The 27900-nt window shown below is 33.8% G+C and overlaps 1 protein-coding gene across 2 annotated transcripts in view; it reads left to right on the top strand.

Moving 5' to 3' along the window:
- Positions 1–27900, top strand: part of USP15 (ubiquitin specific peptidase 15) — a 130911-nt gene that overhangs the window by 50214 nt on the left and 52797 nt on the right. Inside the window, exons 5-7 of one of the 2 annotated variants that reach the window (XM_065887755.1) lie at positions 3040–3185; positions 7704–7765; positions 23013–23099. In XM_065887755.1, coding sequence (XP_065743827.1) covers positions 3040–3185; positions 7704–7765; positions 23013–23099 — 295 coding nt within the window. The remainder of the gene's footprint in view (positions 1–3039; positions 3186–7703; positions 7766–23012; positions 23100–27900) is intronic. The other variant, XM_065887756.1, reaches the window with a different exon arrangement.

Genomic DNA, 27900 nt, shown 5'->3' with positions numbered 1-27900 from the left:
AATACTTTGCCTTTTTAATATTTTTGTCTCTAAATTGATATATTTGGGTATTGAACATGTGTCAATAAGAAAGATAAAACTTTTTATTTTTTCTTTAAAGATACCACTGAAAAATAATTTTATTATAAAATTTGAAAAATGCTTTATGTTTATAAAATTTATTAATAGAACTGCTTAACTTTCTTATTAAATATTCCTACTAGAAATGTTTGTCACAATAATTTTATTTCTGTTATCTGTGTTAATATTTTTTTATCTCTTTATGCTTTTCATTAACTGCCTAATAGAGTCGGATTAATATACAGAAAAATATGCACATGTTCTCAATACCTTGACATTCTCAACTCCAGTGATCTTGATCTGCATCCAGCCTCAACCACCAGTTCCCATAGATATACCCTAGGCTGTCATTATCTACAAATGCACTTGACAAATTTCAGTTTAAGCAAACTGCTTTCTGGCTACCACTTCCTCTGCTCCCGTTCTCTCTTGAACCCACTAAATCAGACCAACCATTTCCTTGGTTCTGCTTCTGTGATGGTCTCTAATTCTACCTTGATACATCCAGTGGTCGAAGTCTTCCATTTCTTAATGTGCCAGCAAAAATTAACATACTTACTGACTTTTCCATCTAGAAATATTTTCTCTTCACATGGCTGCCAGGGCACAAGTTCTCACTGGGTGCATCTTCTCAGAGTCCTTTGTAAGATCCTCTTCATATTTCTGACCTCAGAACATCAGTGTGATATGCTCAGTCCTTGGATCTTCTTTCTTTTCCTTGATGACTTCCTCTAGTCCCCTGGCTTTAAATACTTTTCTGTATATTGATGTCTTATATCTCCTACCCAGACTCTCCCTTAATTCCAGTTTCAACCATTCCATATCTTCACATGTGTCTGATGAGAATCTAAAGATAACATATATGAAACTAAACTCTCTCCCTTCCCCCTAAAAGCTACTACTCTGTCATTTTTCCTCATCTGAGTAATCGTCACTTGCACTCTTCTCATTGCTTAGGCCAAAACCCTTGGTATCATTCTGATTCTCTTGTATTTCTCACACTGCATATAATTTAGCAATGTATCTTCTAAGCAGTGCCTTCAGAATCTATTCCCAGTCTGACCACTTAACATTGCTTCCACTGTTACCACCTTGGTTTGGATTTCTGTAGTAGCCTAGTCTCTCACCCTTGACATCCTGCAGTTTGTTTTCACTAGCAGCAAAAGTGAACATTTGAAGTGTCAATTGGATCATACCACTTCTCTGCTCAAAACTCCTAAATGACTTCTCTTCTTAATCAGATAAAATAGAATACTTTCATAACTGCCTCAATTCTGTATGATCCTACATATGTACCTTTATGGTCTTATTTCCACCTTGCTCATTCCACTTTAGCCACATTGGTGCACCGTTCTCTTCTAAAACATGCCAAATACATTCCCATCTCAGGGTCTTTGCATTACCCTTTTCAAAACTCAATAAAGGGGGCATTTCCATATGTGTTGGTATATATTATATTATGTATATAAATATGTATGTATTAATAGAAAAAAATGCCTGGAAGAAGAATCAAAATGTTAACAGTGGTTATTTCTAGATGGACATTTTATTTGTACTTGTATTTTCTGAATTTTTGCAATGAGCAAGATTTATTTCTTCAATCAGGAAAGAAGTATTCATTTTTATAGAAAGACTAAAATGACCTCCCTTCCTTGGCTTCTTCCTCTGTCGTCCTTCCTATGTTATTTTCTGTTTCTTGATCTGGGTACTGCTTACACAGGTGTATCCACTATGGAAATTTATCATTATATACTGACAATTTGTGCATTTTTCCATATACATTTACAGTTCAATAAAAAAAAATTAATGCCGCCAAAATAGAAAGCAGTACTTACAGTATATTTATATTTCTTTAATGTAATTTTTTAAATGTTCTGGCTAGTTTGCATTAAGTTTTGAAATACACTATAGTATTTACTACTTATTTAATGCCTTAATCAAACTGTCATTGACTAAAAGACTATTAAAGAACATTAGCTGCTAAGTAGAACATAAACAGTGTTATTGGACTAAGTTTAATTATGTAGGATAGATGTGGGTTTTTATATTTTTTAAGAGAACATGTATTTTTAGGTTTAGTATTTTACAAATAATGGTTTTTCCAAAATTAATCAAGTATTCTAAAATTTAGAAGTATTTCATATTTCTTTATATGTCATAAAATATATTAAGTGTAATTTTCTTGAGTCTAAGTTAGGTAAGTTATTGACCAGAATTTGATAGATATAGTAGTATTTTCTAATATCTCTTTCTAATGTTTATGTGCTTTAAAAGATTCATCTAAATATGGTACTGAAACTTAATTATTCTCAAACATGTGGACACTCCTATATCTTATTTTACAGCAGATTAAGCTGCTCCAGTTTTTTAAAAGAAAGACTTCTTCCGTTCAGATAATTGGCTTAGAAATAAAGAAAATATATGGCTTTACCTTGGAAACAAGAAATTTTGACCAATTCAGACCTCTCTTCAAAGAAGGCACTTTTCTTTGTGTCCCTATATTGTGTTTAATTTTAGTTAGCTATTTAAACTGTAAATTGTATTCAACTTAATATAAATTATTCTTAAATTGGTTATAACTTAAAATATTTTTTATCTGTGGTATCTCTGAGTCATACTTTAATTTCTAACTCCAACATATCATTAGAAAATATATTGATTTTATAATGTGTAAAAAGTTAAAGTTCATCCTGTATAACATAAATTATATTTTAGTGTTATATTATTGAACTCTTACCTTTTGAGGTCTTAATTTCCCAAAGTAATCATCTGAGTTATAATTACCATTTTGTTCCTAAAAAGTATACCTGGTCTTAAAATTTTTCTTTATTGTTTTTATGTATTTCCTACATATTTGTTCATCTATTCTTGCTGTTATATCAGTAATTTAAATTTAGGATTTTTATGTTAGTGAGCACTTAACTCTCTGTGGTATATTTTTAAATATTATATTTACGTATCTTTCCTCCTTAAATCTAGATACAATTGAAAAGGAAATAAGAAAAATCTTCAGTATTCCAGATGAAAAGGAGACCAGATTGTGGAACAAATACATGAGTAATACATTTGAACCACTGAATAAACCAGACAGCACCATTCAGGATGCTGGTTTATACCAAGGACAGGTATTTTTTAGCAATACTGTTTATTTTAAGCATATTATACATGACGTTTCTGGGAGTCACAAACTTTATGGCTATCCTGACAATCTATAATGGATTCTACTGTTTCTGGTTTCCTCTTTCTAACTCTTCTCTGTCCCTGCTGGTCACTAATTATAACTTTTGCTTCTCTCCTTGAGCTTGAGAATAACCTACTTTTTAAAAAGAAATTATTTTCCATTGAAAAATAGCTAATAAGGGGTCAGCAAACTTTTTTGTAAAGGATCAAATAAATATTTTTGGCTCAGTGGTCTGTAAGGTCTCTGTCACGACTACAACTTTGCCATTGTAGTAGCAAGAAAGTAGCCGTAAACAATATGTAAACAATGGATATGGCTATGTTCCAACAAACTTTATTTACAAAAGCAGTCAGTGAGCTAAGTGAACTTAGTTTGCCAACCCCCGCTAGAAGGTATCAACCCCCAATTTGGTCTTTCTTTATGACAGAATCTAAAGAAATGAATGTGTTGAGAAATGAAGACTTTTAGACACAATCAGCAAGTTCTACTGATTCCACCTTCTAAATATCTCTTTAATTAATCTTTGTATCCCATTCTCACCCCTTATCTTTCCATAATCTCTTAACAAATCCCTCTGTTTCCAGTCTTTTGCATGTTCGTTCTCAGTCTTCCGTATTTCTGTCAGAATACTCTTTCTAAAATGTAAACCTTATTATTTCCTTTTCATAAACCTTTCCTGGCTCCTTAACAATTGTAGAATAAAGTCCAGGCACTTTAACGCAGCATGCAAGTCATGGTTTATCCTTTTGCCTAGTCTTCCAGCATCTTTCGATTATCCTTGCCTTTGGATTTACACTCTAATAATACCAAACTGAACTACTTATAGTTCCCTAAGCCTGCTATGCTTTTCCATACTCCTGTGCTTTCATATATGTTGTTCCATCTGCCTGTTGTACCATTCTCCCCAGTGCCTGCATTCATCCAGAAAAAGTCCTTTTAAACATCCAAATATTGAAATTAAGCATCCCATCCTTTCATGTAATCTAACCAGATCAGATTATTCATCCTTCAAATTCCAATTCAAAATTTGTCACATCATTTCTTGAGCCTTTCCTGATCTATTTATCTCAGTATCTAGTTGAGGTATAGGATTTGTTTTACTTTGGAGAAGAAATTTCTCCCTTAACTTCCGTAGTGATTTACATATGTGTCTTGTATCATTCATTAAGTTATTTATATATTAAGCTCCCCAGCTAGACTGTGAGGTCCTGTTTTTAGTTGGACTTTGTGTCCTATTTATTTTTATTTTAGTACCTAACCCAGAGCCTGCCACTCTAGTATATGGAAGTTTTTTGTTTTGTTTTGTTCTGTTTTATTTAAAATTGATACTGATACATGATGTAAGTTATTAAAAAAAACTCAGAGGAACAGAAGGAAATTAATTTTTTAGCAAATGCCTACTATATATCAAGTATTGTACTCGGCTATAAAACAGTGATTTTCAGACTTATTTTAGCCATTATATTCTTACGTGAAATCTTATGAAATCTAATAATATGTATTACAATTAAAAGGAGTTACCCAGGGCTTTCCTGGTGGCGCAGTGGTTGAGAGTCCGCCTGCCGCCTGGGGTTCGTGCCCCAGTCCGGGAAGATCCCACATGCCGCGGAGCGGCTAGGCCGGTGAGCCGTGGCCACTGAGCCTGTGCGTCCGGAGCCCGTGCTCCGCAACGGGAGAGGCCACAACAGTGAGAGGCCTGCGTACCGCCAAAAAAAAAAAGTTACCCAGTTGAAGCTGAGTATGTGAGACATTTGGAACTCTACTGGTTAGTCAACACTCCCCTCCTTAGCCAGCCAGCTTCCTCTTTCTGTCTTCCAAATAGACATACACTTCTCTCCTTGGTTACCATCCATCAGGCCTTGAGGTAGCTCCAGGAGTACAATTTAAAATATATAGGATTATTTCTTTAAATCTTTTCAGTAATTGATTCTGAGTAATGGCAATTATTCTACTCATCATGTGCATTAGAAAACCAAGGCTTAGAGAATTTAATTTGTTATTCTTGATAGGAATGCATTTATCAGAATGAAGATGACAGAATAAATTATTTTAATAAGATTATCTTATTAAATATATTATTCTTATAAAATACCTTTAGGGACATTTGATCTTTTGAAATAGGAATGGATCAAAGAACATGGATTAAATTTTCTAGGTTTTGTACCAGTTATTTTCTGACTGATGATAAATGAACTAAACACTATCTTAGACTTAAAAGAAGTTTGGTTTTTTTTGTTTTGTTTTTTTACTGAAATCAAAAGTATCCTCATTAGAAAGTGAAACAAAGATACATTATTGAAGAGTTTATCTCCCAAAATGGGTGGTCTTCGAAGATACATTATTGAAGAGTTTATCTCCCAAAATGGGTGGTCTTTATCTCTCTCCCTTGTATGTGTGTGTTCAATTTAATTAAATCTTAAAATCTTTTAAAAAATAATTTCATTTTGAGTTAAAGTTTTAACCATGAGCAAAATTTTATTCAGAAAATGATACATTTGAATAAACAAGTGAGTTTTAACATTTCTGGTGGCATTCAACATCAATATCTGTGACTGTAAAGACAAAAAGAATTTGGGGCTTCCCTGGTGGCACAGTGGTTGAGAGTCCGCCTGCCGATGCAGGGGACATGGGTTCGTGCCCTGGTCTGGGAAGATAAAAAAGACAAAAAGAATTTAAAGTACAAACACTGCTAGGAATTAAAGGTTACAGTTGAACTTTAAATATTTACTTGATTCTTCAGCTTTAAGAACTTCCTTTAAAAAACAAGCCATAAATAATGATATTAAATGCATAACTTTGAAATTTTCTGTAGGTAAAATCTTTTGTTTTATAACTGGTTTAAGTCCTCCTAGAGACAAAGTTTGTATGTATGTATATATCTTTTTTAATATAATTTCTATGTAGATGTCTATAGAGTTATAAGTTGTAGCAAAGGAAAACCTTTCTTCAGAAGTTAAAGACTACTCACTAAATTTAATTTTATAAATATGTAAATATATATCAGAATGATGCCAGTTGAGCATAATGGTTAATTGTCTGTGGTAGGTAAGGAGAGAAATATGATCAGGGAGGGATCAGGATGGCAGGTATACAGTGCACTTATTCATTATATGTTACATATACTTCATGTGTGTGTGTTTTTTTGTTTTGTTTTTTTGGCCACACCATGTGGCATGCAGGAATCTTAGTTCCCTGAGCAGGGATTGAACCCATGCCCCCCTGCACTGGGGGTGCAGAGTCTTAACCACTGGACCACCAGGGACGTCCCTCATGTGTGTTTTTTGAATGTAGGAAATAACTTTTTCTTCTAAAAGACAACTTTAGTATTTTAATTAGCATACTCTTTCAACAGCAAGATTCCATGAATTTTTTAAATCGCTATTTCATTGTTATATGTGTTCTTAATCAGGCTTACATTTTACATGGTTATGATCCAAATGCCAGCTTATAAATTGCCTGAAACATATACTCAAAAGTATATTACTAAGAGTATACAGAACAGGTTACAAAATTGCAATTTTAAGAAACAAGAGTTAATGAAACAATATGTAGAATATATGCAAAATTTTAATGCCTTGAATTTACTTCAAGGCATGTTTTCTATATTATAGTTTTCCTATGGAAATTTAGATATTAACTTGTTGAGATGATCACATATTTCTTTTGTTAACTTAATTATTTTGGTTAGTTTTTCTTCTTTGCACAGACTTGCCCCTAGTAAAAACTAGAAGAAAGCCTTCTTTTTTAGACTGAAACATATGAAAAAAGATTCTGGGATGTTTTAAAATAAAGTATAGCTCACCTTAGCCTGTACTTTTCATTTATTAGAGGTGGTTTTGTCTACCCTGACCATGCTGCGGTAGGGAACTTAGTCTGCTTCTCACACACATGGCTCTGTTGTTTCTATATTAAAAGATTTTATAATTTTATAATGTAAATAAAGACAAATTTCAAAGCCCCAAACAAATTATGTGTAATTATGTATACTCTGTAATTTGGGATTATCTTTGCCACTGTTCCTCAGTATTTGCATAATAATAGCTGACTGAGATCATACATCAGTATGTTTAACAACAACTATAACCATTTATTCAGCATCTGTTTTTTGCACAGTACTTTTACAAGCTACAAAAAGAAAAGAAAAAGAAAGTGTGCCCTAAACTCAAGAAACTTATATTGCATCTAGTTTTTTATACTTAAAGTCATAGAACCAATGATTTTCCTTGTAGTGTTTTACCTTCTTTCTTTCTGACCGTCATTGCTGACTTCTTATATTTAAGGTCTCTTTATCTCCCTTGGCCAGCTTTGGAATCAAAATGCAAATACCTCTTCACCTTGTCTACTGTGTCCTTTAAGTCATCGCAGAGTTACTTTAGTTTCTTAGCATATACAGCTAATCTTCTAAAACTATTTTAACTTCAGGGTTAAGGAAAAACACTCTTTTATTGTGTCTTATTTGCAGGTGTTAGTGATAGAACAGAAGAATGAAGACGGAACATGGCCAAGGGGTCCTTCTACTCCTAAGTAAGTGCTCCCAGTTTTTATGGCTCAGTGCATGATGTTGAAGCTTTGATTTCAGATAATAAAATCCAGAATGATAGAAGAACCTAATTGTATATTGCAATTGTAAATATATATAACTTCTTTATATTTTAATATTTTATTCTCGTATAGAAGTTATCTAAGTTTGCACTTAAATGAATATGCTGTAATTTAAAAAGCCTTCCAATTCTAATCTCTTTTAGAATAAGGTACAGTATAAATACGTTATAAATGTAATGGTGCATTGTCTTAATACAATCAAATCACTATTAAACATTTTATTTAATATTTTTCAAGCATTTTGTGGTATTTTTAAAAGTGTCTGTTAAAAGAATGCTCTTTATGAAAATGAATCTGATGTGAAAGCAACATATTTTAAATCTAATCGTGAAAGCAATATTTTATTTATTTAGATACGTGTTTTAGAATATAACAGCACAAGTAGAGATAAAGGAGTATAAGAATTGCTTTTGATGGTAAATGAGTGATTAGAAACCTTTTTAACTTTTTTTTAATTGTGGTAAGAAAACATAACTTGATATCTGCCCTGTTAACAAAGTTTTAAGTGTGTGCACTTACAGTATTGTTAACTGTAGGCACATTGTTGTACAGCAAATCTCTAGAATTTATTCATCTTGTATAACAAACTTTATTCCTGTTGAAGAGTAATTCCTCACTTCTCCCTTCCCCCAGCCACTGGGAACCACCATTCTACTCTCTGTTTCTATGAGTTTGACTAGTTTACATAGCCTCATATAAGTGGAATCATACAGTATTTGTCTGTGATTGGCTTACTTTACCAAGCATACTGTCCCTTAGGTTCATCAGTGTTATCACATGTGGCATGATTTCCATGCTTTTTTAAGGCTGAATAAAATTCCATTGTATGTATATACCATATTTTCTTTATCCATTTATCTGTCAATAGACATTTAGGTTGTTTTCATTATCTGGGCTATTGTAAATTATACTGCAGTGAACTTGAGAGTGCAGATATCTCTTCAAGATACTGATTTCATTTCCTTTGGGATATATACCCAGAAATGAGATTTCTGAATCATATGCTAGTTCTATTTCTAATTTTTTGAGGAATTTCCATGCTGTTTTTCATAGCAGCTGCACCATCTTACATTTCCACTGACAGTATGCAAGGGTTCCAATTTCCCCACATTCTTGCCAGTACTTATTATCTTTTGTTCTTTTGATGATAGACATCCTAACAGGTGTGAGGTGGTATCTCATTGTGGTTTGATTTGCATTTCCCCAATGATTTCTGATGTTGAACATCTTTTTAATATACCTATTACCTGTCTGTATGCCTTCTTTAGAGAAGTGTCTATTCAAAGAAGTCTCAGGCCCATTTTTTAATCTGGTTATTTGGGGGTTTTGCTGTTGAATTGTAATGAGTTTCTTATATATTTGGATATTAACCCCTTACCAGATATGTGGTTTAAAGATTTAAAAATAAGACCTGATACGGGGAGGGGGAAGGGTAAGCTGGGACGAAGTGAGAGAGTAGCATGGACATATATACACTACCAAATGTAAAACAGATAGCTAGTGGGAAGCAGCCGCATAGCACAGGGAGATCAACTCGGTGCTTTGTGACCACCTAGAGGGGTGGGATGGGGGGGGTGGGATAGGGGGGGTGGGAGCGAGGGAGATGCAAGAGGGAAGAAATAATGTGGACATATGTATACGTATAACTGATTCACCCTGTTATTAAGCAGAAACTAACACACCACTGTAAAGCAATTATACTCCAATAAAGAAAAAGAAAAACCTGAATCTGTACATCTAGAAGAAATCTTAGGGGAAAAGCTTCATGACATTGGTCTAGGCAGTGATTTCATGAATATGACACCAAAAGCACAAGCAACAAAAGCAATTATAGACAAAAGGGACTACATCAGACTAAAAAGTTTCTGCACAGTAAAGGAAGCAATCAACAGAGTGAAAAGGCAACATGCCGAATGGGAGGAAATATTTTTAAGGGTATTAGGATTATCAGAAACACTTAGGGCTAGTTGTATTTCAATATTTGAACTTTCTAAACCTCTGAGAAGTAATATGGTACGTGTGCCACCTATTATTTTACTATTTTTGTAGAGTCCAGGGGGACTCTTATAGTTAAGCACATTAATATTCAGTAAGTATCCACACTAAGTAAGATAAAGAAGGAGTGTAAATAGCATCATTTCAGTTCAGGTTAGATTGCCCTGAAGTGAATTATGAAAAATTTTTTAAGTTTTCAGAAACTTTGGAATTTCAGATTTTCTGATAAGAGGTTGTGAATTTGTGTTTTGAAACCTTAAAATAATGATTCTTAAATAAATAAATAAATAATTTAGTAATTGCTGACCTAGCTAATAAACTAAATTGCCAAGTGATAGTTCATTAGAATACAAAAAAAAATTTTAATCAGTATCTAGTGTATGAAAAGACTCTCAAAAAACTAAGAATAAAAGGGAATTCTCCTAACTTGTTAAAGCCTATAAACCCAAAATCTGTAGCAAACATTTAATTGAGAAATTTTGAACACAAACCAAATAAGATTAGAATTTTACAAAGAAATAAAATTCACTATTTACATATGATGCAATCTACATAAAATCCAAAAACAATCAGCAGACTACTAGTACTAAGAGAATTCAGCAACATTATCTAATACAAGATTAATTTGTAAAAATTAATAGGTGTTTTCCATACCCATAGGTCAGCATTCTTTTTTATGAAGAACCAGATAAGTATTTTTAGCTTTATGGGCCATAGGGTCTCTGACTCACCTATAACTACTGATATAGCAGTAGGCATTGTGTAAACAAATGCGTGTGGCTGCGTTCCAGTAAAACTTTATTTAAAAAAATATGGATTTGTCTTGTGAGCCATAGATTCCTGACCCTGCTATATAACATTAGTAACCCACTTAGAAAATAGCATAACAAAAAATAACTTAATTAAGAATGCATAAAACCTTCATGGAAAAAAATTCTAACTTAATTAAAGACAAAAGATTATTGTGTACTATATGGCTTAACCTAGCCTGTTTCTCTAAATTTATCATGTCAGTGCCTCCTATTCAGAATTCTATACTGGGGCTTCCCTAGTGGTGGAGTGGTTAAGAATCTGCCTGCCAAGGCAGAGGACAGGTTCGAGCCCTCATCCAGGAAGATTCCACATGCCGCGGAGCAGCTAAGCCTGTGCACCACAACTACTGAATCTGCGCTCTAGAGCCTGTGAGCCACAGCTACTGAGCCCATGTGCCACAACTACTGAAGCCCTCACGCCTAGAGCCTGTGCTCCGCAACAAGAGAAGCCACTGCAGTGAGAAGCTTGCGCACCGCAACGAAGAGTAGCCCTCGCTCGCCACAACTACAGAAAGCGTGCATGCAGCAACGAAGACCCATAGCAGCCAAAAAGAAATAAATAAAATAAATTTTAAAACACAGAAAGAAAATTCTATCCTGACCTTTTTTTCCCCTCTGTTTGTGTGTGTGAGAAACTTCAGAAACTCATTCTAAAATTAACATATTCCAATAAAGATCCAGGATTAGCTAAGTCAGTTTTGACAAAGAGGAGGAAGGGAAGTGTTTACCTACTAGATAGTAAGGATTACTGCAAAGCTATGGTAATAAAAACACTATGACACTAGCAAAAGAAAGGCAAATAGACTGGAATAAACTAGTGAGCTAAGAAAAACTTCTGTATGTATGGTAAGTGGCACTGCTCAGCAGTGAAAAACAGGTTGCTTAAAGCAGATAGGTGCTTAGATTTTATTAGGAGTACTATTTGGAGAAAAGAAAGCAGAATCACTGCCTTACACATTACATACAAAGACTCCAGAAGGACTAAAGACTCAAATAAGAAATGTAAAGCTTTAAAGCTAATAAGATATTTTGGAAAATATCTGTGACTTAGGGAATCACAGAACATACTGCGAAAATTAATGTTTGACTGCATTAAATTAAGTATTTCTGTTAAAGGGACCATATACAAAGTTAAAAGTCAAATGTCGGTTTTAGAAAATCTAAAACCTACAAGAGAATACCCACAGTGTACAAAGAACTGCTGTGAATTAACAGAAACAAAGCAAACAAGCTTTTAAAAAATAAAAGATATAAGTAGTTTAAAGAAGGGGAAGCCCAAGTGCTGACAGGTAGCTGAGGAGATACACAAACTCACTAGTAATCAGAAAAATTAAAGCATGAGATACAATCTAATAGCCATCAGAATGACAAAAACTTAAAAGGATGCTAATAAGTGTTTGGAGGGTTGTAGGAGAGGTCTTATGTACTGATGGTGGGAGTACAAACTACTACCCTGCTATATATCAGTGTTTAATTAAATCAGGAATGCTTAATCCCTCTGACCCATCACTCAGTGGAATTTTTCACACAGGTCCCTGAATACACAATCTTTGTAGCTGCGTTGTTTGTGGTAGTGGGGATTTGAAGACAGCCTAGCTAAGTATTTATCTCTGGTAGAGTGAATAAGAAAAATGATGGTGATATACTGTGGAATGCCAGTGCAGCAGATAGTAGTAACAGTGGTAAGATCTTTGAAACTGGATAAACTTTAAAACATAGAGTTGAGAGAAAAAATAAAAACGAAATGAGATTTCACTCAGTACCATTTAGGTAAACTTAGAACATACTGTGTAAAATTATAATATTCAAGAACATTGAGAAAACACCTGTAGTGGAGGAAAATATTATAGATAAAGTGAGGAATTAACATTTATTTATATGTATATAATTGAAGTAAGGATGCAGATTCTTTTTTTGGGGTAAATGGCAACTTTAAAAGAAAAGAATTCTGTGTGTGTTCATTGAAGTTACATTACAAGCAGATGTAACTTAGACAAATTCAACTCCAGCAGAAGGCATGTAATTTTAAGTTCCTCAAGAAAGAAACTTCAAGTTATTAAGATACAGAACAGCCTGTTTTATATGCTTATAATTGTCATCATATCTGAGGAGACAACCCCTCGTCCTCAACATGGTACGAAGATGCTAGTTCTAATAAACATCACTAACCTGGGGTATGTCCAGTGCTCATACTGCTTAGCACATAACCGTTTCCTACCTAGACTGTCAAAAGCCAAGGAAAAATCATTAAAAGCTATAATATGGTGATAGAAGGAAGAATCACCTGTTCAGTTTGTTAAAACACTGTTTCCTCAGCCCCATCCCCTGAATTTCTGTTTCGGTAGATCTGGGCAGGGCTCATGAATTTGCATTGCTACTAAGCTCACAGGTGATTCTAATACTGTTGGTCTAAGTATCACACTTTGAGAAATTCTGTAGGTAACGTTTCTTAATATGTATTATGTGAACCCCCATAGGCAGCAGCTTCCAGAGTCCTCCCCCAGACCAGCAGAATATAAATCTTTATGAGGGGACTCAGGAATCTGAATTTTATGATTCATTTTCTTTTTGGTCATATAACTGCACAACTGGAGATGAAAGGGGAAAATAATAGAAAGTTTCACTTTTAGGTGCCAGTGATGCATTGCACTACACTGATGGAAGAAGTTATCCAAAGTACTGTATAACATCTTGTTTATTATTTAATGTTTTCTAAAGTGAAAAATGTTAGTGGTTTTCCAAACAGCCAAATAAAAATAATTCTTTATAAATAAAAACAATAATACCAGTTAAAAAAAAACAAAAAAAAAACACCACTACAGTAGGCATATGTTCACTAAGAGAAAGCATGTTAGTATCTAAGTGTCTGACTTTTCTGTACCACTGAAAACAAAGAAATTAATTGTTCTGAAGGCCCTAAAATCATACTAGGCCCGTTTTTTTGTTGTTGTTTTATTTTTTTTTTGGCTGCGTTGGGTCTTCCCTGCAATGCGCAGGCTTCTTGTTGCAGAGCATGGGCTCTAGGCATGTGGGCTTCAGTAGTTGCAGCACACGGGCTCAGTAGCTGTGCCTGGCAGGCTCTAGAGCTCAGGCTCAGTAGCTGTGGTGCACGGGCTTAGTTGCTCCGCGGCATGTGGGATCTTCCCGGACCAGGGCACTAACCCGTGTCCCCTGCATCGGCAGGCGGACTCTCAACCACTGCGCCACCAGGGAAGCCCGGCAGGAGGATTTTTTAACCACTGCGCCACCAGGGAAGCCTGGCAGGAGGATTTTTTAACCACTGCGCCACCAGGGAAGTCCCTAGGCCCATTTTTATCAGAACGGAGACCATATAGCCTCATCTGAAGAAATACTAAATATTAAAAAAATGTCAGGCGTAAAATATAATTTTGTTTAAAACATGTAGTCCTATTCGGCTTCCCTGGTGGCACAGTGGTTGAGAGACCGCCTGCCGATGCAGGGGACACGGGTTCGTGCCCCGGTCTGGGAAGATCCCACATGCCGTGGAGCAGCTGGGCCCGTGAGCCGTGGCCGCTGAGCTTGCGCGTCCGGAGCCTGTGCTCCACAACACCGCAAAAAAAAAACAAAACATGTAGTCCTATTTATAAAAATGTATATACCCTAAGACAACCCAAAATCTATATTAGAAACCTAAGAACCTACCTAAAAAATTTTCAAAAGTTTTCCATCTGGATTTTTCTGCTAGTTATCAATTTATAACTTGAATTTTTCATCTTTATATTCATGCTGTATTTTAAAAATATTAAAATGCTTAGTTTTTTTCAGAACGTGCATTTCTAATCTAGTTCTTAAGCATCTGATTTCTTAAAACCTCTCAAAAACGTGATATTTTCTAGTGATACCTTAGAAAAGCTTAAACCACTCTATTTTTCTATTCTGTTAATCAGAACGTGCATTTCTTTTTTTTTTTTTTTTTGCGGTACGTGGGCCTCTCACTGTTGTGGCCTCTCCCGTTGCGGAGCACAGGCTCCGGACGCGCAGGCTCAGCGGCCATGGCTCACGGGCCCAGCCGCTCCACGGCATGTGGGATCTTCCCGGACCGGGGCACGAACCCGTGTCCCCTGCATCGGCTGGTGGACTCTTAACCACTGCGCCACCAGGGAAGCCCAAGAACGTGCATTTCTAATCTAGTTCTTAAGCATCTCATTTCTTAAAGCCTCTCAAAAACGTGATATTTTCTAATGATACCTTAGAAAAGCTTAAACCACTCTAACTTTTTTTCTATTCTGTTAAATTTGACTATTTTCCAAAGATGTTGGCATTGGGTGGATAGTCTGATTATTCAGTTGGAGATGTGTGGCTAGTTATGTCTTGTTTTTTTGTGTGTGTTTGGTTTTTTTTGCGTTACGCGGACCTCTCAGTGTTGTGGCCTCTCCTGTTGCGGAGCATAGGCTCCGGACGCACAGGCTCAGCGGCCGTGGCACACGGGCCCAGCCGCTCCGCGGCATATGGGATCTAACCGGACCGGGGCACGAACCCGTGTCCCCTGCATCGGCAGGAGGACTCTTAACCACTGTGCCACCAGGGAAGCCCACATCCTGTATTGTTTTTTTAAATTATTTTAAAGTAGAATAATTGTAGAATCCTGGGTGTTCCTGAAGAGGGGAGAAACCTAATCAATAGATTATCCCTTACTTTCCAGAAAATTTTTTTAATGTTAACACCTTATTCCTCAGTTAGAAGCAGTACAACTTCATTAATTGACTAAATTGTACTATTAATTTTTTTCTGTATGGTTTCATTTAGGTATAACTGTCTCAAAGAATGACTTTGAGATTACTAACATTATGGAAATAAAAAGGTCCAAATTTTGCTGTTTTCCTGAAATAAGTAAAAATTCTTGTGAGGGTAACATGAGAAGTTGTTTTAATTCAGACGTTTTCATTAATTGCTCAAAAATATTGACGAGACATGTGAGTAAAAATCTGGTGGAGGAAGATAAGCGTCATTGATAACTGAAGAGGCAGTTTTTATGGGCTAGAAAATATTCAGAGAAGAATCCAAAATCAACAAGGTAAGGCATGAGAGGCTAAAAAAAAATCAAATAGAAAACTAAGTCAGTTCTTAACTCATATGTTGTCCCCCTGCCGTCTGTGGTGTTCTGATTAACAGAATTCCAAATTAGTGATTGAAGCACTAAGTGTAAACTTAATCTAGTGGCATGTTAGTATTTTTACAGCACTCTGTCCCTGAGTGCTCTTCTTGGAGAGAAGAAGCACTTTATAAATAAAACCATTGCATACTATTTTTCAGTTAGGATAAATAATAAACATCTAGGTGACTCTGCAGTATTGTTTTTGTTTTTTTTACACCAGCTGTTTTGCTATTGTACCTGTTTAAATACAGGTAGAAAAACTTAGCATATACTTTAGAATTTTTTAAAGAGTTATTAAGCCCAATTTGCATATATAGTAATTGCACAGTTAACTGTATAAATGGATTCAGAAATGGTGGATAGACCTATTAGATTGAAAATTCATATTAGGAAGCTCTTGTCAGATAAAGTGTTTTCATTTTAACAATAAACTGTACAGAGACTTTTTAAGTATTTATAAGCATGATAGTCTCTGCTTATTTAAAAGATTAGATTTGGTTATGACAGTTTTATTTTGGTACTAAAAGAACAGAGGTTATTATAGTTCACAGAAAGTGCATTCTTAAAGTTTCTATGAAAGTATACAAATTTGTTACCAATTTTCACCTTGTTCAAATACTGGAAATGGGGGATTGAGTGATTTTGGATGTAGCGGTCGAGAGGATGGCTCAAGAGCCAGTTTTTCATTTCTTGTCCTTCATGCATATTCATATATTTTAAGTTAATAACATGTCTTCAATTTGAAATGCAACCTGTGAGCCATAAATCTAGGGTAACATTCTAAAACCTGCAATTTCTTGTCATTTTTAAAGACATTTTGAGTCTATAAATTTTCTTTCATGCTTCATCTCATTTTATCTTATTATTATTGGTCTCATTAAGAAAAAGACATAGAACACGACATTGTAAATCAACTATACTCCAAAAAAAAATTTTTTTTAAAGAAAAAGACATAGAATGACTTTTTTCTAAGACTCTATAAAGTTTGAGGTAATGGAACAGCCAAAACAGAACTGCCTAGGATGAAGTTAAATATAGGGAGCCAAAGCTTGGAGAGTAATGAGAACTGCAGGTATGGAGTTATATTCCTAGAAGTGAGAAATATTAGGCATATGTGAATTATCTAATTAAAAATGTAAAGAACTGTACACTAAACCTTAAAGGGTATCCCTAAGTAATGATATAAAACAAAGATCAAATAGGTAATCGTGTAGATTAAGGAAAACTTGGATTCTGTTTTGTCATAGAGGCCAAAGGAAAAAAGAGCTTCTAGAAGAAAGGGAATGGTAAGCAGTGGTAAACGATGCAGAAATTGGGGGGAGACAGAAGAGATTCGGTGTATTTGACAAATGATGTCAGCATGATGAGAATGACAAATAGTAGGAAAAGAGGGGATGAATACCTAGTCAGAAAGTGGAACACCTGGTATAGATCATTCATCATGTAATGTACTGAAAGAAGAAAGATAACTAAGGTGTAGTTGGTTCGAAAGGCAGGATTCCTGGAGAGAAAAGGAAACTGTATGTAGATCTGTTTGTTATTTAAATATACACATCCTTTCCTGGGTGTTTGTCACCTAACGATGAAGGCAGCATAATGGTAGAATAAAGTTCTTGTGTACTGTTATTTACCGATAAACTGGTTTTTTCTGGTTATTTTATTTTGGTGGTCCAAACTCCAAATCTTTTTTGGAAAAGCTTGTGCTTGTACATAAACACACACTTCACATAACTCTGTACTTTGAGGTTCCTCAATTTAATATTCATTAAGATCTTGAGTGTGTATGCAGATTTTCCTTTGAAATGCTGAAAATGCACATTGATTAAATAAATCTTTCCTTCATGTAAACACTGTTACCTACTCTCTGTTGTGGTAAGATAATGTATAACCTAGTACTGTGTCTCCAAGTTTTACCAAAGATAGCATGGTCACAGTCAAGCTTCTTAGTTAGTGTTAGCTTCAATATTTAAAAGCCGTATCCAAATTTAATTGAAATTAAGACATTTACATAGTATATTTCATGCATAAATGAATGTAACTTAAGTATTCAGTTCTCATATAGATGCTTGATTCAGAGGTACTCACAAATAATTATTGGTTATTTTATTTCTTCCTTTCTCCCCTGGTTCTAAAAAAGATTTGGGCAATTTATAGTAACACATGTAAGTCAAAGTTAACTATATGAATAGATACAAAAGTCAGGACAAATGGAAAATAAACAATTGTCATAGTAAGATGAAACCGGAGAACTTAGCTGGTAGGGAGCAGTAAGGGCTTTTGAAGTTACTAAAATTAATTTGCATATGTATGAACTTATTTTGGATCCTGATTCAAACTACCCAGTTTTTGAGACAACTGGGGAAAAAATGTGAACATGAACTGACTATTAGATTAAGACGGACAGTAGTATCAAAAAAGATTTCTTACCTGCTGGGGATGCATACTGTAGTGTTTACAGGTGAAATTATAAATGTCTGGGATTTGCTTTAAAATTGTCCAGCAAAAACATGAAGGAATGTGGAGGCCAAGGAGATTATAAATAAACCAAGAGTGGTAGAATGTTAATAATTTTTGAAGCTGAATGACTGATATTGGGTACATGAGGACTTGTGTATGTTTGGAGATATCTGTAATAACAGCAAAAATAAAAATGGGTTGCAGTTTTGGTGTTGAGATTGATAATGGCTAAAGAAGAGTAACTGTAATTTTATTTTTTTTAAGTGGAATGTTTTGTCAAATACCATATAGAGCAGTCAAAACGAGGAACAAAAATCAGGTTGTGAGAAACACTTTATATATAAATTTCCTTAAATTGTCTTTTGTTTAAGTATTTAACACCCTGCCTGACACAGAGGAGACATGTAGCAAATGCTTGTAGAACTGAACTAATCTGTATCTCACAAGAGTAAAAGTGCTTAATTTTTCAAGAGATTTAAATTTCTCTTTTTCTCTAAGAACTTACCCTAGGATGATTGTTAGAAATGGGGAAAGTTTAAGGTTGGTCTTGTTTTTCTTAATAAGATAGTTTTTGTTTTATAATGTCAAAATTTACAAATTCGGGTTGTTTTATATCAGGTTTGAAAATAACTATAAAAAGTTTTAAATAACTATTTTTGCTATGTCAGCCTTCAGACTTAATTTCTCTATATTTTGATTGCTCAGTATGGTATTAGATTTCCATGTATGTTGACTATGTAGGTAACTTACAAAGAATAAGCTGTATTTTCCTGTTCAAGTAAGAAGTTCAGCTTAGCCTTGAATTGCAGGCTTTTAGTTGAAACATTGGGAATAGGGAAATTAAAATACTGCATTCAGTTGTCAGGGATGAAGTTTAATTTTCTCTCTTCATGAAATCATTTCAGCTAAACTCACGTTTTACCTTCTGTCTTGTTAAGAGACGATTCACTGCCTTATGTTACACTTAGCCCAAACTAGCCAAAATTAATTTAACACTAGATAAATGGCTTAATATCTAGTTTATGTATAATATTCTAAGCATTTTCTTCACTTGTCTCTTCAGAAAGCTACTAGTGCGAAGTTGCTAATAAACAGTGTAATTTCCAAGTTATATCAAAGAAAGAGAGTTAAAGAACTCAGGTTATAATCCACAGATTGACTAGTCAACCCCTGCACTAACTCCACAAATGTTAGCTAGGTTGGGCTATGTGTAATCTCGGTCAGAAGTTGGAATCACAATAGATAAGTGATCTAACTATTAACCATAATGTCTGTAACAGGAGGTAAAAAGTGTTATCATACTTTTATTTAGCTGTGGATCACCACATCCATCCTGCTCTCTCTGATCTCCATGCTCTTTAAGAACAATCTCTCTACCAATAGTATTTATCTCAATGTTTCCTAGACCTCGTTTTTCCTTCGTTATCTCCTCTCTCCTATACATATAAATGCCTAGCATACTGCCACATGTATAGTAGACACTCAGTTAACATTAGATCGTGCTTTTGTTTCTTTTCCAGTATCATCTTCCTTGCTAACCTATAGATATAAACAGATCTCTCCCATCTTTTAAAACAAGACCATCAGCTTCCTCTGAATACCACTTAGTTTTTCTTCTAATAGCCAACTTCTTTAAAAAGGCAGTGCTTACCATTCCTTACCAAATATTCAGAATTTAACGAAGTCCTTATTTAACTTTTTTTAAACCTAGTTTATTTGACCTCTCTTTAATACTTCTTTTTGATAACTATCTCCTAAAGAAATTCTCTTATTTTGAATCTATGATACCACAGTTTTTCACGGCTACCTCCTCGGCACTATGCAGTTTTACCTGCCATTGTTTTTTTATAGTGAAGGAGGTCAGATAATAAATAACACGTCTGTGTTTTTATGAAAATAGTTTTGATCATGGACAGCTACCCTGAAAGGATCTTGTTTCCCCCTCAGTGTCCATGGACTGTACTTTGAGAACTGCTTCCTAAGCCTCCAAGACATGTTGCCCTTGCCCACTCCACTGTCCTAGTCCCAGCCTTTATTACTTCTCGCCTTTGTTGTTTTTTTTTTTTTTTTTTTTTTATGCGTTACGCGGGCCTCTCACTGTTGTGGCCTCTCCCGCTGCGGAGGACAGGCTCCGGACGCGCAGGCTCAGCGGCCATGGCTCACGGGCCCAGCCGCTCCGCGGCATGTGGGATCTTCCCAGACCGGGGCACGAACCCGTGTCCCCTGCATCGGCAGGCGGACTCTCAACCACTGCGCCACCAGGGAAGCCCATGTTGTTTTTATAGTCTCCTAAATGCTCTTCCAATCTTCAGTCTCTTTCTCTTCCTCAAGAGTTACCTTTTTAGAATACAAATCTGATTATGTTGATACTCTTAAAATCTTTCAACATGCCACAGCACAATTGGATAAAATCCACATTCCTTCAGAGAACATAAAAAGGTTCTTCATTATGATACTTACCTTAATAACCTCTGCCGATCACTACACCCTAGTCTTTCAGCCAATTCATTGGTAATTCCCTAAACACATCATGCTTTCTGTAGTCCCACACATTTTCACATGCTATTCTTTCCACCTGGAGTACTCTCACTTTCCAGTTTCCAACTACCCCTCCAACTGTGCACATCGTTTTAAAATCACTTCATGTTAGTACCCACAAAATTTGATTTTTTTTTTTTTTTTTTTTTTGTGCGGTACGCAGGCCTCTCACTGTTGTGGCCTCTCCCGTTGCGGAGCACAGGCTCCGGACGCGCAGGCTCAGCGGCCATGGCTCATGGGCCTAGCCGCTCCACGGCATGTGGGATCTTCCCAGACCGGGGCACGAACCCGTGTCCCCTGCATTAGGCAGGTGGACTCTCAACCACTGCGCCACCAGGGAAGCCCTTTTTGTTATAATTTTAAAATTTGTTTTAGGACTTATACTGTTTTATAGTTATTTTGCTTGTATCATTTTCCCCTATTAGAGTATGAGCTATTTTAGATCAGGAACTCTCTCTCTCTTTGTACTCCTAGTACTTAACAAGGGCAAGGCATAATGTAATCATTTAATAAATGTTTGAGTGTTTTTAATGAATTTCATAGAAAATTCTAATATTGTTCTGGGATAGAGTTGCTAATGAATAGTAAAAAGGCCACAGATGGGCAGAAAAAGGGAAAAAATATATATATATGCCTCAGCCGTATATAATATGTAATAAATATAATACATATTATAAATAAAATAATCTTTATTTTCATAATTTTTACTATAAGTAAAATTCAAGGGAATGTTTCAGTTTCTATCTGTATACCTGAAAAGTTGTAGTGAATTGAATTAAATAGTAGTCAGATGGATACATTTTGAAAAATAACCTCCTTCATTGATTATAAGTCAGTCTTGGTGTTTTTAGATTGTTTTCCTAAGTTAGCATTCTTAATGTGAAGGCAGAAAATGCCAGAATACTTCTATATTAATATTAATTCTATTAATATCTTAAAATTAGTACCTTAAAATATTAGTATATTAAAATTACCTTTTAAATTTGTTTTTGACATTGTTTTATATTAAAACTTGGTTGCTTGTATTTTTGGATTTGAGGGTAGTACAGTTAAATAAAATCTTGTAAGGGTCTTCTGTCAGAAAGGCAGCTAAATAGAAGTCCCACTTAATGTAATCTACTTGTATATAACTTGCATCAACAATAACAAAAAAACTCTCCTTTAAAATGAAGAAAAAAATTTTACCAATATTTCATAATATATAAAACTTCAAAAGTTAAATAAAATTTTATATGTAAGAAATTTTATTACCCACCACTTAATTTAGCAAAATCCAAATTACCTAAAAGCAAATTTTGTAGGTTACACTTTCCTGCCCAATGACCATTTTGCTGTTCATTAGCACCTGAGTAGACGAAATAAAATAATTTTTAAACAGTAATCACTTTGGGCCTCACTAATTTAGAATTTATGATGACTGAGATACTGGACTGAAAGTATTAGCCTCTTACAGCCCGTGGCCTAGATGTTGCCTAGTAAATTAAAATTGTATACAAAATTACAAGGGAAATTAAATCTTTTAGAGACTTTTAAGTACTACTTTAAAATAATCATTCCTATATAATGGATTTGTTTACTATAAATCATGCCTATAAAGCATATTTGTTGATTAAAAGCCATTAGTAATTTAGATTTCTCCAAAAACATTCTGAATTAGTGAGGTGTGTAATAGATAGTGAGATTTATATCTGTTCAGTTTTTGCAGGGGTAACCTTGGCCAAAAATTACTTCTCAGGATTATGTTTGGAATTCTCTTTGCTATTTCATCCCTCTTGCCTTACAGTTTTAAAAATTGGTAAAATCTATGATATCTGTGTCTGTGTTGTATATAATTGGAATGCCATAGTACCTACTGAGACACAGAGTGGATTTCTTTTACATGCTTCCTTTAAAAATTAATATTTTAATTCCATTGATTTAAGGAAATTATTGATTGTAAAATATTAATAATGGTTACCTGAACTCAGAACTGGGTGTATTGCATTAGTAGATTTATAAGAATAATATCAAGTTTTATATTTAATTTGATAAATTTCCTTTGAAAATAGTTCCCTTATATACTATTACTTTTTATATGAACAAATACATTGGAAATTAAAAACCAAAGGGTATATGGTGATTTTGCTCATAAATCTGTTTTCCAGCATTCATTTACTACATACATTGTCATCTGTAGTTCTTTTCTTTATTTCATAATTAATTTCAAAATTCAGCATTTTTTATCTAATTTAACATTTTCATATTTTTAAAGGTCCCCAGGTGCATCCAATTTTTCAACTTTACCAAAGATCTCTCCTTCATCTCTATCAAATAATTATAACAACATCAACAACAGAAAGTAAGCACTGAATCTTAAAAACTCTTTGTTTAATTGATCGCCCTATTGTGGTTGCAAAAAATCTCTTGTATCTAAAATTTAGGATAAAAGTCTTAATGCATTAAAATTGATTTTCTTTTAAATCACTGGTCAGTTCTTCAAGTAACTTCACAAGAAAGCAAGCAGAGGTATAAACTTCTTGATTTAATATATATACTACAATAATTTACTAAAAGAGAAATAAAGCACTTTCAGAATTTCATATTCTAAATACTAATTATTGAAATATATATACAAGTCTGTTAGAATTCAAATTTTTAGGAACAGTATAAATTTCAGATGTCATTTTAGAACTAGACATGTAATCACAGACAACACATAGTGTTTTTTAAAAGTGTTTATCAGTGATTCTCAACTGGAAAACATACAAATTTTTATGTTTATCAAAAAGGCAATTACTTTTTCTGAAAAAATTTGGAGAAACAATTCCCTTGCTCCATCAGGAATAGTATTCAGAATCTTAAGATTTACAAAAATTACATGAAAATGTGTGCCATATTGCTATAAGAAAAAGGATTCAAAGTCACTTGGGATTCACTATAACGTCTGACATGGATGTATTACCTTGAAAATTGGCATGGTTTTTTTATATAAAAGGATAAAAAGAAAACTCTATTTATAATTAGTCCATTCAATTATTTTTTATTTATTTATTTTTAAATATTTAAATTAAATAAATAAATTTATTTAATTAAATTAAATAAATAATAATTATTTATTATTAGTCCATTCAAGAATTTTAATCCAGAGATGATTATTGTCCTTTTACTTCTTGGAGATATACATTGTAGTTTATGTATTAGGTTTACAGGATTTATGTAGTTAAATATTTACACTACTTGTCCAGTTCATAAATGGCATCTGATTATTCCAAAGGGTAAATTCAAAAGGACTGAAGCTATTCGTGAAATAATCTTTTAAAAAGCACCATTAATTGAATTTATAGGTTTAATTAATGTTCCCTTAAAATTCATATGGAGAGGTGGGGCTTGACAAAATGATTCTAATTTTAACATACATTTGGATTATAAATATATAATAGCCAAAATAACTTTGGAAAGGAAAAACAATGAGAAAGGATTAATCCTACTAAATATCACAACCTGTTATAAAGATACAATAATTCAAACAGCATAGTACTGACCCAAGAATATACCTCCAGATCAGTGGAATAGAAAAGAGAGCCCAGAAACAGACCTTTATATATAAAAGAATGTAATGTGATCAGAAAGTATCCTAGACTAATGGAGAATGGGCAGATTATCCAGTAAATGCTATTGGAAAAATTGGATTGCTATTTCTCTTTAAAACTTTAAATTAAATTAAAATTTTAATTGTCAGGCATATTAAACAGCAAATAAATGGAAAATATTCTTGCTACAAATGACAAAGGAAGGGCAGATATTCTTAGTATATCAAGCTCATAAAAATCAGTGAGAAATTTTTTAAGACAACTTGAAAAGTAGGTAAATGATGCAGCTGGGCAATGAAAATAAGAGAATTAAAACAAACATTTTAAATGTTCAAGTTCACTACTAACTAGAGATATGTAAATTAAAAACATAAGCAACTCCATCCACTTTCCCCCACCTCAGTCTCATTGGGAAAAGTTAAGTGATGGTATCTGTTATTGTAAGGATTCTGTTTGAGTGGTTGGAGTATTAGTCCAACTTACGTAGAAAAGAGTTTGCTATATATATCAAGAAGATTTAAAACACTAATTTCTTACTTCAGTAGTAACAAGATACATGCACTGTAGTATAATGGTGAAATATTGAAGACACTGGATATCCAAAATTGCAGTGTAGTGTGTTCTCTTCTATTTAAAAACGTATATCCACAGGCAAAAGAGTAAAGGGAAATATCCTCCTATAATCTGGTTTGTATTTTACATGGTATCTTTTAATGTAATTCATTAAAAGTCATTTTCTCATATGAGATAAAATATTATCTGTGTTTCTACTAATTGCAGATGGCTCCCACATTTACTATAAAAGAATTTGGTTCCAGGTATAACATGTATTTATAGTTAGTTATTCTTTGGAGGGATTTTTTAGCATTGTATATAGACTGTATTGACCATAGGCTGTATTTTGACCAGAGTTGCCATATTAGTATATGTGATCTGGTGCTTCTGTTTTTGTCTTATTTCCCTCTCACAGTAAAAATATGACAGTACAATCTGATCTCAAAACCTCTGACTGCAGAAAATATTAAGAGAGGAATTGGAGTGTTGTCTTAAAAGTTTAGAACATGATTAATTAATGATTCTACTCCTATGACTAGGTTATATTGTTAGCTATTTATATTTGTCTATTTTAGACACTAAAATAGTCCTTTCATATTAGGAAATTTTAATAGCAAACAGCTACTGGTACCACCTTACTTAAAAGTAAAACTTAACCTTTCTTAGTAAGGAACAAAATTTAAACATTTACAAAATGAAGAGTTCTTTTTTACTTTAAAAAACTTGAATTAATGTTATCATAACAATTATTTCACATAAAATTTATTTCTTGACTTTCTTTTCGACTTCTGGAAATAAGTAGCTGCTTAAGACTTCAGATGGAAATAGCATAGTTTCTTTAAAAGTATGTAAAATGGGTAATGACCTTTTAAGATTAAATACGTTTATGAAACTTCATATATGTGGAGATAATACTCCAAGTGTAAACTGCATATTAAAATCAGTAGTTGTGACACAACGTTTATATGGCATTTATTTACAAATTCAAGACTTAAACTGATACGTTATTAAGATATAAAGTTTTCATTTCCAGAAATAAGAATATTTGTTATAAAAGTAATAACAAAATGTACTTGGAATTATTTCACTGAAGTTTAATAAAGTTTAAGTTTTTATTAAAGACTAATATTATGAAGAATCAGATGCCAGAATATTGTTCATTCACCCTGTGTAGTAGTTTTACTTGTTAATCCGTACAATATTAATTCTTGCCTCAATTATAATTTAAGTACATTTTTAATATGTACCAAAATCTTTTCACTCCCCGCATTTTTCTTCTGTCTTGCTGCATTGGCTTTACTATAATACTTCCTCTGAAAAAACCTCTTTAATGTATTTATTGTCTCAACTCTTGGCATTCCACGTCGGGGCACATTCTATTTTTCTGTTAATTCATTTAAAGCTCTTTTATTTGAAATGGAAATGACTCCCTGTAAGAGATTAAGCGATGAAAAGGAACTGGATTTTGGAGACTGCCAGAGACTAGCCATCTGGCTTTTGACAAGTTAGTTGCTGAAAGTATCATTTCATTAACTGCAAAGTGAGCATAATTACAGTTATGAGGATTAAATTATAAATTTATAGTGTTTATAATGTTAAATGTAAATGCTAATTGAAAAGTCAGTTTCAGCCACCATCACCCTGATACTAAAACCAGACAGAGATGCTACAAAAAAAGAAAATTACAGACCAATATTACTGATGAATATAGATGCAAAAATCCTCAATAAAATACTAGCAAACAGAATCCAAAAACACATTAAAAGTATACACCAAGATCAAGTGGGATTTATCCCAGGGATGCAAGGATTCTTCAATATACACAAATCAATCAATGTGATACACCATATTAACAAATTGAAGAATAAAAACCATATGTTCATGTCAATAGATGCAGAAAAAGCTTTTGACAAAATTCAACACCCATTTATGATAAAAACTCTCCAGAAAGTGGGCATAGAGGGAACCTGCCTCAACAAAATAAAGGCTATATATGACAAACCCACAGCCAACATCATTCTCAATGGTGAAAAACTAAAAGCATTTCCTCTAAGGTCAGGAAGAAGACAAGGATGTCCACTCTCGCCACTGTTATTCAACATAGTTTTGAAAGTCCTAGCCATGGCAATCAGAGAAGAAAAAGAAATAAAAGGAATCCATATTGGAAAAGAAGAGGTAAAACTGTCACTGTTTGCAGATGACATGATACTATACATAGAGAATCCTAAAGATGCCACCAGAAAACTAGAAAACTACTGTAGAAAACTACTAGAGTTAATCAGTGAATTTGGTAAAGTTGCAGGATACAGAATTAATGCACAGAAATCTTGCATTCCTATACGCTAACAACGAAAGATCAGAAAGAAAAATTAAGGAAACACTCCCATTCACGATTGCAACAAAAAGAATAAAATACCTAGGAATAAACCTACCTATGGAGGTAAAAGACCTGTACTCAGAAAGCTATAAGACACTGCTGAAAGAAATCAAAGATGACACAAACATATGGAGAGATATACCATGTTCTTGGCTTAGAAGAGTCAATGTTGTGAAAATCACTATACTACCCACAGCAATCTACAGATTCATTGCAATCCCTATCAAACTACCAATGGCATTTTTTACAGAACTAGAACAAAATATCTTAAAATTTGTATGGAGACACAAAAGACCTCGAATAGCCAAAGCAATCCTGAGGGAAAAAAAACAGAGCTGGAGGAATCAGACTCCCTGATTTCAGACTATACTACAAAGCTACAGTAATCAAGACAATATGGTACTGGCACAGAAACAGAAATATTGATCAGTGGAACAGGATAGAAAGCCCAGAGATAAACCCATGCACATATGGTCACCTTATCTTTGATAAAGGAGGCAAGAATATACAATGGAGAAAAGACAACCTCTTCAATAAGTGGTGCTGGGAAAACTGGACAGCTACATGTAAAAGAATGAAATTAGAACCTCCCTAATACCATACACAAAAATAAACTCAAAATGGATTAAAGACCTAAA

This window comes from Phocoena phocoena, chromosome 11 (genome assembly GCF_963924675.1).
Source record: "Phocoena phocoena chromosome 11, mPhoPho1.1, whole genome shotgun sequence".
Lineage (NCBI taxonomy): Eukaryota > Metazoa > Chordata > Mammalia > Artiodactyla > Phocoenidae > Phocoena > Phocoena phocoena.
This window is presented reverse-complemented; position numbering and strand designations above follow the sequence as displayed.